Genomic DNA, 12,626 nt, shown 5'->3' with positions numbered 1-12,626 from the left:
AACAGGGGACATCTGTAAACTTCTATTAACTTTTTAAACAAACGACATTTAAAAAACAGATTTTTTTCCAGTGTATTCAGCAGAAACCAGGTCTTGTTGATGTATTTGTCTAGAAAAGCGACGCACTAGTGGCTAAAACATCTAATCCTTTAGCATTACAGCATTAAAACAAGTAATACGTCACTGCTTGTCTACTTACACCCACCATTTGGATTAAGCCGTGCTGCTTCTCTTCGGAATGTGACATTTGTTCAACTTCTTTTCTGTACTTCCACCTCAGAGTGGCTTCATCCGAGTGCTCTGGGACTTAAACTGACATTTAGGAATTCCTAGACGTCACGCAGGTCAGCGGTACTTGAGATTACGGCGCGCTGGCCTACTTTATTAAATTGAATTGTATCATACCGTAATAACTTTGATGGAATGAGCTTTTTATTTCAGCCGGCGCTCCTATCAGCAGCTCATTTTCCTCTGCCGCATGACAGCCGAGTCTTTGAACCATAAATTAGGAGCTCGCTTCAGACACAACAGCTGTTGAGCTGCTGCAGAAGCGAGCTCATCCTTTCCCTTCGCCGCTCTTTATCTTCCCCTCGCATCTCCGGCTCGCTCTGCCCGGCACGAGGACGCCTCCAAACGAAGACGGGTGTTTTCGGTTCAAGAGAGGACGCCATCACCTGAAGGAGGACGCCAGAGTGGAGAGTGGAGAGCGAAGCGGCCCTTCGAGGCGGAGATGCAGTGGTTAATAAGCTCCTACGCAGAGGAGATAAGGGTTGATAGCAAAGAAAACACTGCAACTTAAACAATCAATCAATACTGAGAATGATCAGTTTCTTTAATTAAATACCCAAACCTGCCTTGGTGGCCTGTGTTGGATCCAACAAGACACCAACTGTGATTATCTGCAAGACAAAACAGGCTTCCAGGAGCCTTTTTTCTGAAACTTTACTCGATTTCAGTTGCCAAAAAAAACAAATTAGTCCCTTGTCTGGGTTCCAAAATAACTAAATCCAAGAGTTTTGCAAACCCAGTTTAGTCTTGTCCTGTATTCGCCACTAACCGTTGGGTTTGTTTGCAGAGCTGGAGGTGGCCAGGATGAGCACGGACGGAAACCTGCCCGACCTGAAGTTCCCTCAAACCGGAGGCCAAGGCAACTCCATCCACCTGTCGGCCAACACGCTCAAGCAGCACGGACGGAACGGTAAGAAATCCAAACTGCTTTTATCGTTTTCCTCGTATTGTTGCTGCGTCTTATTCAGGGTTGTGATGAATTTAGCAGACAAAATGGGACAATGGGAATATTGTGTTGCATGAGACACTCTCAGGCGCCTCAGATCTGCTGTAATTTATCATTTCACTTGGGTTTTTTTTGCAGGAATTTTTTATTACACATGCCTGTGAATGGCTTTCAGTTCGACACCCAAATCCTTTGTTGATCTACATACGAGGCGCTCGCCGCCTTCAAATGGGGCCCCGGCCGTAGAATTAGTGGCATTCAAGCGCCACCTCTAAACTGTAAATGAGGCAGTTAGACACAATGCGTAGCGATCTTCGGGCGCGGCGCAGCCCCATCTTTTACACTTTTATTATCGGCTCATGCAAATCGGAGTCGATCTCAAGCTGTGCCCGGCGTCTCGCAGCTGGATGACTAAAGCCCGAGTCCAGCCGGGCCCGGGCGGATCATTATAGCAGGGGTGGCGGATGTTTCCCACCCGTCATCCGGCGCCGCGGCACCCAAATTGTTTTCTTTTCATCTGATTGAGTGATCTCGGTCGCGGCGGGAGCAAACTTTTCTTTCATATCGGTGCTCCGAAGTGAGACGGCGGGAGGTGGCGAAGGGACGAGAGGAGGAAATTATTAACAGGAAAAATGCTCCGACGTGTTTGTGGTGTGGTGTTTTTTTTGAATTAAACTGTTTGTTGATGGAGGAACAGTTCCTTCTCCTTTTTCTTTCCTCGTGTTGGAACTCCGCTGGCAACCTTGACACCCGTCTCATTTTTCTGACGGTGAATTTGCGATTGTTGTGTTAACAAGGTTTCGGCTGAGTTATTATTTGCGGCGTTCTTTTTTGTCGCTATTTCCAGTCTTTTTCTCGCATTCCTGAAATCCGACGGTCCGATCTGTGAGTGAATAGCAGGAAGCTTCACTATAAAGCAGAAAACTGTCACATTCCAAGAGTGTGTCGACGACAGCGTGTGGACGTTGTGTACGTGGTTTCCTCGTGGCGCTCAGGCTTCACACAATGATATTTAATAGTTTGAAGAAGACTCTCTCCTGTGTCAACACGGTAATCTCCGATGAATAAAAGAAAGTCAACAAAGAAGTGGGTTTGTGGAGGTGCTTGGCAGTCAGTGCCGCAGAGACGCTCACTCGGCTGCATCCGTCAGTGGCTTCCAGCTTAAAATAGGTGAGAAGAAGAAGAAGAAGAAGAAGAAGCTGGCAGCCCGTTGCTTTCAATAAATCCATTTTGCTAACTCACACCATAAACATTGTTTATTGTCCCAGACTGGATAATATGATGCGATACGATAAATTTTATTGTCTCCACGGGGAAATTCGTCTCGGACTCGAGTGCTGCACGTGTGGAAAAGCCCAAATTGCACATATTGCACATTCCATCACAAACCGATGTCGCTCCGTTCTCCTTCAAAGATGTGTTTAAAAGAGGCCGATCATTGGAAACCTCAAATACCAGTAAAATGGTCCAGTAAAGTGGCAGCTACAAGTCTGTAGACGCTGTCAGTCAGGTCAGACTAACCCCAAGAACTTCAGTAAAAAGCAGCTGGATTTTTCTTTTTGGTTCTTGAAGACGTTCCACCACTAATCCACGAGGTTGATCGGAAGTCCAGATGTATGTGTGGCCGCCTCAAGGAGCAAAAAGAGTTCTATTCATGTCCTTAACCAACGCCGTGGGGAGTTGTTTTGTCTCGCTTCCTCTTTTAAACATCTCCTGGCTGTATATCCACTCATACTCTTCACACTAATGTCCGGTGCTTCAGTTTGAGTACATCTCTTTGCACTTACTCTGCACGCTCTTATATATTTCCTATATTACTCGCCAGACATTTTCCAATCAATGTTTTTTCGGTCTGCGATCCAATCTGAGTCATTGAGTGTTTACGTTCTGCTGATGCTCGATACATGAGATTATACACTCCTAAAGTATTGTAGGTAGTTGTTTACTGTTTGATACGGTAGCAACCGGAGAAGACGTGTTGGCTAACGGGTAGCATTGTTTAGCTAGTAAAGGAGCCCCATGACAGAGACTTGGATGAAGTTTATTGAAGTCAGGCCACCAACCAAGTGTTGACTTTAACTGGGCTGTTGTCGGACGGATGTAAAGAAAGGATTGGACATAACTTTTTTGGCTAATCTCAATCTGTGGATCAGGTTTTTGACGTCCCTTATCGCAACCTCATAGCAAATTGGCTTCTTGTTGTCTCACTAGAGGACAAAAAATGAATTTAAACAGAGTCTCTTATGGCATGAATTTAGATTTGAGCATTAACACGTTTCTTAGTTGGGGGTGATCGCTTCCTTCGGTCTCGACACAAACACTGGTTCATGTATTAGCTCCAAAAGTCCAACAAGAAAACAAGTGAAGTACCTTTAATAAGGGAGTGGATGAACCCAGTTAGCAACTGCCTATAAAGGACACTTTAAGACCGTGGCTATTTATTTGTTCAGCATCACAGCTGTTTTCCTGTTGATTGGTAAATTCTGTTGTTCCACAAAGATAAGAGCACAAATGTTAGAGCAGTTGTTTCACTCTGCCTGACATATATAAACTGGACATTTGTGCAGTAAACGTGAACGGTTTCAGCAGAATCAGAGCTGTCCGAGTAAAAAGGACAGAAAAATGACTGCAGCCGGAGTCTTGACTGGATGCTGTTACGGCAGCACATAAACGCCCGTCCTCGCAGTGTTGCTGTGTTCAAATTGTCACTTTTTTTCTCCCCCCTCCCCGTAATTGTCTCCTTGCAGGCGAAATCCGAATAGCGTTCGTCCTGTACAAACACATCGGGGTGTACCTGTCGACGGAGAACGCCAGCATGAAGCTGGGCAGCGAAGCCATGGCTACCAATTACTCCGTCATTGTCAACTCTCCGGTTATCACAGCCGCCATCAACAAGGACTCGAACAAAGTCTACCTCTCTGACCCGGTCATTTTCACCATCAGACATCTGCAGGTAATTCTTCCCGTCTGTATGTTTGTGTATCTGAGAGATGCGTTTCCACTCGGCTTTGATGTGAGTGCCTCTGCATCTAATGTGCTCTTTGTCTCCTTCCCTTTGTTTACACAGAAACACACTTGCACATGCACTTTCTTCATCGAGCCTTTCATCATAATTTTCTGTGTCCCCGAAGCATGACAAAAAAAAAAATAATAATCCCGTCTCAAACCAAGAAAATTAAGTGAATATGAAGAAGTTTTATTCCTGGAAAGGTTTGAAAAATTAAATTGCGGAAAAGAAAATTGCTCGCAAGGTGATGTTAGGGACGCACGCTGTTGTTGATTAGTCTGAGCACCAGCCTTGATCTCCTGAATAAACATCCGTCATATTCGGCCTCACTGGAGGCTGCTTAGTCATTGTGGGGAGTCGTGACTTTTCCCTCTTGACTCCATTATCTTCTCCACGCTCCGCTACCCTCGAAATATCCCTGTTTTGTCTACAAACAGCGCCTTCAGCAATTATCAGAGATGTCGAACATCCATAAGAGAATTTGCGGCGGGTCTCGCGTGTAGGAGGGACCTGGAAGAAAAAAAAAAAGCAGCAACGGCGGAAAAAAGACTCAGAGGGATGGAGCGAGTGGAAAAAAAATAAAATACAATAAAAGAAGGGGTGATAGCTTTTGTGGATGTCAAAATTAAACGGTGGGAAAATGTCAGGGGGACAATGTCAGCGCAGTTACTGCTCTGACTCACCTGCCTTAAGAGTAATTTTTAATTTGGACTCTCTAATTTTTACTGTTGGTCTAATGTTGGGGTACTGGAGCTTTTATGCCCTTTTTCTCGCTCGGATCAAGTCGTTTCAATAAAACGGCGCCCTTTCGGAGGAGCTGCCAGCCGTTTTCATCGTAAACATCCAGACATTTCCATACAGAGTGTAGTCTGTGTACACCGGGGGCTGTACAATTAATCGCACAATAATCATGATTATAATTTTCCTTCCTCAATTAATTAAGCCTGATTGGATGCAATATTGACGCACGGTATTGACTGGCACATCACATCAAGGCCTCCTTATTCCTGCAAACCAATCAGAGCGGCTGTTAAGAGATTCCCGTTTAAGCGAGATTATTCTCTGCAGAGCTAAAAAAAAAAAAAAAACTTCATTCGTCTCCGAAACCGTCATAAATAACGCCGATATTTGTGGGGGAAAATAATCAGACCTGTGCAGTCGCAATAAAGCGGATGATTGTTTAGGCTTCCGTACCGAATCAGAGGTATTTATGATTTATCTCCTGCATGCAAAAATCGACTTCTATCGACTTTGCCCTTGAAAACGAATGTCAGACGTGTTTGTTTCCTGTATTCCTGCAGTTAAGTCCCCCTCTCAACCATGAGGTTTTGGATCACCGGTCTGCTGGGATGATGATGTGTCCTCTAGTTATTGTTTCGCTTCCTTGCCTCGCCACTTAATGGGACCAATTAAAGTCATTAATGGGACGGAGGGTCATCCCATCTCCTTTGCCGAGGAATATTTTACGCAGGGTTTGGGGTGTGTGAAGGGTAAACGCAATCAGCGGCAAATTTACATTCACAGAGGATAAGGCTTATCGGGCCTAATCACCCTACAGCCAGTGTGAAAGTATGAAAAACCTGCGCCGTGTTTATAGCGCGACGGCAGATAACCTTGGAAGCCGAGGGAGTCGCCGAGGAAGGGATCTCTTTGTTTCTAGAAAAAGAAATTGGACTCGAGAGAGGGGTTGAAGCACACACACACACAAAAAAAGAAAAGAGGCCGGTGATGTTTCTATTTATCAGCAGTTAGGTTTTGTTGTGCTCGTGTGTTACCCAACCTCGAGGATGACTTTTATGAAATGGCAAGCGAGATAGCAGAGGGGGAGGCGTCATTAGGACGGCAGACAGCGGCGGTGCCCATTAAACAGTAGGGCAGTCCGTCGTCACGCAGTGAAAGTTAAAGAGAAAGGTCAGAAAACACAATGAAAAACAGGCATGTGGGGCCCGCTTGATGCTTTATGACAGCACAAGCACCTGCGAGTCACTTCAGACGGCGAAAGGGGGAGAAATTAGCTCTTTTTGAGGATGGAGCACAAAGGAAGGTGGAGATATTTCACACCTAATTGTGTCTTCTTTCCCCCTCTTTCCAACAGCAATCTGAGGAGAACTTCAACCCCAACTGTTCGTTCTGGAGCTACTCCAAGCGAACCATGACGGGCTTCTGGTCGACGCAGGACTGCCGCTTGCTGGGAACCAACCGGACCCACACCACGTGCTCCTGCACACACCTCACCAATTTCGCCGTCCTCATGGCCCACGTGGACGTCAAGGTGGGCCTTTTATCCTCCAACCTGTCGAAAAAAGTGCATTGATTCATCGTATTCATGCACAACCAGACCATTACGTGACGAGGCGCTGGCGAGGAGAGATGAAGGAAGTGTGAATCTGTGAAATAGGCCGATGACAACAATGCGTGAGTGTATATTGATTGCACGTTAAACCTCCTATGAAGTCGTCTGGCCGTAAGACCGGCTGTTTTGTGCGCGCAGCTGTTTCAGTGCAGCAGCAGCAGCAGCACAATGCTTTCAGAAATACTTTTACTTGGGTTTTCATAAATGCTGATTTGTTTCGGCCTTCAAACCTTTTGTGAAACTCGATGAATGGGCATTTGTTGATCAGCGCTAAAGAAATGCGTCTCTGCCCGTCCTTGTGCCGTCTCTCTTTGAACTGTACTTTGTTGTGGCGCGCAGGAGAGTTTGGAAGATTCAATTTTGGATCTTATTCAGGAGGCAATTAGCTTAGCATAAAGGGAAAAAAAAAAACAGCTCTGGGCAGAAGTGGCCGCCGAGTTAACCCCTAAAAAACCCATCCATGTGGAGGAAAAGTTGCACGTTTAGGTTTTTATTTTCTCTTGAAAATAAGTCTTTTGCTGCAGCTGGAGCACACCGGCTCACCTGCAGCTCTGTCCGAAGGCTGTAAAGCTGCTCTGTGCTGCACATTTGTAGTATTTGAGTAAGTTGGGCTCAGATGTTCAACCTGGGAACTGATTTTGGAAACCTCACCTTGCAATCTGTCGGTTTGTTACATCTGAAAGTCTGAATTCGCGTCCACGTCGATGCATTTGAAAGGTATGAATGCTCATGATATGTCTTCTAGCAAATAGAAAACACCATGTGGACCATTTAGTTTGTTTAACAATAAGTTCTTCAATGTCTGATATCGCCGTCTTATTTTGTGAACGAACGTTGTCGTTGCGATGGTGAGTTGAGGAGACAGATTAGCAGTCAGGTGTTTATTTTCTCGTGAAAATAAACCTTTTGCTGCAGCTGGAGCACACCAGCTCACCGACAACTCTGTTCTAAGACTGTAGAGCTGCTCTGTGCTGCACATTTGTAGTATTTGAGTAAGTTGGGCGCACATGTTCAACCTGGAAGCTGATTTTGGAAACCTCACCTTGCAATCTGTCAGTTTGTTACGTCTGAAAGTCCAAATTCATGTTCGCGTCGATGCATTTGAAAGGCAGGAATGCTCATGATATGTCTTCTAGCAAATAGAAAACACCATGTGGACCAATTAGCTTCTTAACCCTATTCCGGACTTTCATGTTTCCGTACATAGAAGGTCTTTCGGAGTCTGTTGGACCCCAAGAAAGAATACGTGCAAAATATTTGTTGGTATTCATTGTAGACTTTCATACTACGTTAAATAAATTTTCGGATAAGTTGACGTATTTTTGATTCCAAATGCGTGACAAAAAAATCCTGAAAACTAAAAAAACAATATTTGTCACCTAAATCAAATGACCCGGGGTCCAAAAGTCCCGAATAGGGTTAAACAATGAGTTCTTGTCTCGCCTGGTTTTTGCGGCGTGTTGTGGTGAATGAACGTTGGAAGGTGCGATGGCGAGTTGAGGATAGCGATTAGCAGTGAGATGCTAATGGAAAGAAGAGTTGAAGTTAAAATAAATATGTATATATTTGGCGTGGAGAGATTTCTGCTTTCAAGAGGGACAAAGAAAAGTTCGGGAAGTCGTCCCGATGTGGACAGGCGGCTTAATTATTCCCGTCAATGGACGACTGGGCGGTTTTTGGGTATCTGTCGTGGCATCTGTCTCTCTTCTGTATCAGTGGAAGCAAAAAAAACCAAAACAAACTCCCAGCTGGCCCGTCTCCATGAATCCACTGGACCTTCCATCACCTCCTCACTCTTGTTTTCTTCGTCTCTGCACAACACTCGATTGCGAAAACAAACGTCCATGCACGAAATCTGAAAAAATTCCGGACGCGGGGACGGCGTGGTTTTACCCGCGGCCGCTGTTTGTCGCTCAGCAGCGTGACTTTTGGACCCGCTAAGCTCCCCGCCGGGTCCAAGCTGAGTCTGGAATAGAGAGAGAGCCGCGAAGAATGGGAGCCTTCACGCAATGAAAGCAAAGCAGCAGCCCGAAGACGAAGGGAGGAAAAAAAAAAAAAAAGAAAAGGAAGCGGTAAAAGGAGCCCTTTCAGTCGAGCCGATGCGTAACATTTTGGAAAGCCCGGCTCGCTTGTGGCGCTGCATTGAGCGGAGGAAAGTGGACAGTAGTTACACCCCACTTCTGAGCGATAGTGTTTTTTCACCTCGCCTTATTCTTTATCTTTTTCCACTTGGAGGTTATGAAAGGCGGCTTTTATTCCTTTTTTTTTTTTTTGGAAAGGTACTCCTGAATGGGAGCTATGGAGGCTTTTTATTTGACAAACTGTCATCGCGTTGGATCTGAGAGGAGTCGGCGGGGGGAAAAGTGGGAGTCGGAGAAAGAAAATTTCATAAAGCGAGTAGACTATCTGTTTTCGTATCCATGGCAACAGAGCATACCACCGCTCGTCTCTGCCTTGTTATTACTCATTACCCCTCAGAGCAACAGATTATGTTTTAGCCTTGTTTATTTCTCGGTAGCATCTCCGAAAGACAGGAAAGAAAAAAAAAAAAAAAACACAGCAGATAGGCAAGTTGTAATTACAATTTTCCCTTTCAAGGACGGAGCCTCACTACAGTATCGCCATCATCATTAATCTTTTTTCTTTTCTAGCCAATAGATAACATGAGCTGGGAATAATGAGCGTTATATTCAGAGATCATTAATAAACTTTCGTCTGCATCCGTTTCTGGAGATTCGGCAGCGTCGTTCTGATGTCGTCGTGTCCTTGACGGAAATCAGAAAGTTGGTTTCGGATGCTTGAATTTAAATTCAAAATGTTTTTCGTGTTGACTCGTTCTTTCTTTAAAGCTCTCATCTGTGACAACTCTGAGGCCAAACATTCGACATTAAAAAAAAAAAAAACTTTGCCAAAGCATTCGTTAATAAAACACCTTTAATTCCGGCGTTCTGTACAGTATGTGAGATTAGTCGACCGATCCGCGTCCCGCCGGGATTAATTATATCTGAAGTCAATTGGCTCGTCGGAACCGTTTCTCGTACTGTAGACTGTTGCTGGAGTCTTTTTTTAAAAGCTGCTGCAGAATCACAAGACGAAGCATCTGTGGAGAAACGAGGGGATCAGGTACTAAAAGTGCCGCTCCGTCGACGCTCCGGCTCTTTTGTTTGCTAATTTTGGGGCGATCCAGGCGGCAGACGAGCCGATGCCTTTGACTGAGACGAAGAAGAAGAAGAAGAAGCGCCGTCGGCCACATAAACAAATTAAAGTCGACGGCAGCTGCGTGCGAGAGATTATACGTCTCTTGTATCTCTCAGAATGATTGCAAACATTCATTTTTGAGTGGGTGTGCTTTGATATGACTCCGCCGATGATTCTAACCTCGAGATGTCCCGCCGCCTTGAGACACGCCGTGAAAGAGACGCTTTCATTCCACTTGACTCGCTGCTGAATGGCGGGATTTAGCTCCTCCAACTTTTCAGATTAAACCGTGTGACCTCCGTAGAGCTCCATCGTAGCGACGACTTGTTTTTTTGGTGTCGTTTCTTTTTGTTGTTGTTGCGTCAACCTTTCCGGGTCGATTGGTGGAGTTCAGCAGAAGTCAGACGAACCCACAGCAGACGTGATTCCCTGTTGGATCGAGCTTGTTTAACCTCCCGAGGCTTTTTATTGAACCTTTTGACTTTAATAGGAGGGTTGCTCGTATTTGTTATTCCAGAATCTGGTGAAAACAAACTCGTAGATATTTAATTTCCTACATTTTTATTGTCTCCTGTCTCGTCTGTGTGAACACTGCCTGCAGTTCAGCTGAAAACTCTCTGAATTTTTGTCATGACACTGTCAGTCACAGCCGAGTCATTCATGCCTTTTTATTTGTGTGGATGTGTGCAGAATTTTTTGTTTTTTACGGAATCTAGTCAGAACAAAGGGTTAATTTTTGCCGAATTTTTAAATGAGCCATGTAGAAAATAAACAGAAAAAAAAAGAATTTTAATGAAATATAATAATTTAAACTTTAGGATGTAAAAGATGGTTTTAAAAAAATATTTCACAGATTTTTAGAAATAATTTACTGTTATTTAACAGATTTTTCCAGTTTTATTAAATTACAGATAATAATTAGTCAAATCAAAGAGAGGGTATTATTAATTTTTTTAAAAACATTTGACTATAAAATTCTTCCCCCACTGTATTTAAATTATTATTTTTTTTAAAATTATTTAAAGGAAAATTGTCTATATTAAGGATTTAAAAATTGTAAGCAATTCTACCTGTTTTGTTAAATTTAAGATTTCTCAATAAATCACAGAAGTAACAATTTAATTGTTTTTTTTTTTTTTAACTGTAAATAATCAACACCAACATTCTGTCTTTCTGAAAAAAAAAAGTAATTTGTTCTTTTACTGTGTTTGAATCAGTATTTTTCCTTTTTTTTCATTTGAAAGAAAAAAAAATCTGTGTATTAAGGATTGGAAAATGATAATATAATATAAATATAATATAAATATTCTTGATTATTGATCGTATTTAGTAAACTCTCAGTGGACTCTGACTTGGCCCAGAGGCTCCAGAAGCGTCGACCTGCCGTGGCTCCACCTCCAGGTGGTGATTTACGTGCTAGATGTTTGCTCAGATCGTCTCCAGAGAGCCGTCGAGCTCCCCGCGGACCACTACGTATAAATCAGTGGCACATCGGGCCGCGTGATGGAGGGATGATATTTGGGCGGCATTCATCACTGTCGCTCCACACTGGCGGCGTCACGTCGTAACCGCCATGAGGAAGGACAGTCAAGGTCGTCGGCCCGCTTCATGATGTAACTTTAAAATAAATCCGTTAACGTGGAGGACGCCACATCCCGGTTACCGCGGCGTGACATGAGCTGCATCGACTCCCGAAGCCGGAGTTTCTCTCAGCTCCCTGTTCGATGTGACGAATCTGCCGGGGACCCCTGATTCATGCCCTCCTCAGCCCCTCTGCGCAGGCCGTAAATCGCGGGTGGTACCGGAGGTGAACCTGCCACACGGCTCCCTGCAGCGGGCCGCTGCCCCTCCAGCGCTGCCGTCTGGACCGGCCCGACCGTATTTCACCAGTCAAAGCTGCGGCTCTGGAGGCGTGCAGGGGAGATTTATGCATTTTAATTGGATTGGCTTCGTGGCCTCCTGCTGAGCGCCGGTCTTTGAGCTGTGAAGGATTGACGTTCTGTTCTTCCGCATGGCAGAGAAGCCGCGAGACAAAGAGGAGGTCGCGGTAACCGGGCGCACATGATGTAACGCCGGGTCAAGATGGCCGACCGGAGCTTCCCGGGAATCCGCCTGGGATGAAAAATATGTACGTTTGAGATATAAAAGCGCAACAAAAACCCATTCATCTGTTCCAAATCCTGCCCCCGCTTTTCATTTGGTCCTTGACAGGAAGTTGGGTTTATTGTGTCACCAAGAAAAGAAGGAAAGTCAAGAGGAACATCCAAATATGGTCGAAGATTTTCAAAATAAATGAGTACAACATCAGATAAAATGTGCAATAAACCCAAGTACAATCTGTTCATGTACATATTCTTACATTTGTGTTCCTAGTAACCTCGTGTTCTTCTGTTCTTCTTATTTATATCGTATATGTAGTGTATGAACCTCGCCTCTTTAATTTATAGTTCTTGCCGTCACTCTGCTGCTGTGATGTTCCATGTTTCCTCTTGTGGGACTAATGAAGGATTTTCTATATTATAAAATAATAAAATTCAACATCTACCTATAAGGAAAAGAACAAGAGGAGTAAAAGTAAATAAACACAAAGCTAAATAAGTAAATAAAGAAAGATAACAAGAATAAAATGAACGATTAAGTTAAAAACCACTTAGACGATAGAAATAATCAGATAAATCAAAATATACCGTAAATATTATAAGTTTGAGACCAAACATTTGTCATTAAACCTCAACAAAAGCCATTTAATTCCACAGCTGTGTTCAGTATAGAGGTCATAGCCACAAAAGTAATTAAAAATATGTGTGTTTAAGATGTAAAAGCGCAAAAAATGT

At 44.0% G+C, this 12,626-nt stretch overlaps 1 protein-coding gene across 1 annotated transcript in view; it reads left to right on the top strand.

The window, feature by feature from the left end:
- Window positions 1-1,019: 1,019 nt before the first annotated feature.
- Window positions 1,020-12,626, top strand: part of LOC103371978 (latrophilin-3-like) — a 59,389-nt gene continuing 47,782 nt past the window's right edge. The window contains exons 1-3 of the mRNA XM_008301482.1: window positions 1,020-1,198; window positions 3,982-4,187; window positions 6,337-6,513. Of these exons, the coding sequence (XP_008299704.1) occupies window positions 1,093-1,198; window positions 3,982-4,187; window positions 6,337-6,513 (489 nt within the window). The 5' untranslated portion in view covers window positions 1,020-1,092. The remainder of the gene's footprint in view (window positions 1,199-3,981; window positions 4,188-6,336; window positions 6,514-12,626) is intronic.

The sequence above is a fragment of the Stegastes partitus genome, unplaced genomic scaffold, assembly GCF_000690725.1.
Source record: "Stegastes partitus isolate 25-593 unplaced genomic scaffold, Stegastes_partitus-1.0.2 Scaffold1677, whole genome shotgun sequence".
Taxonomy (NCBI): Eukaryota; Metazoa; Chordata; class Actinopteri; family Pomacentridae; genus Stegastes; species Stegastes partitus.
This window is presented reverse-complemented; position numbering and strand designations above follow the sequence as displayed.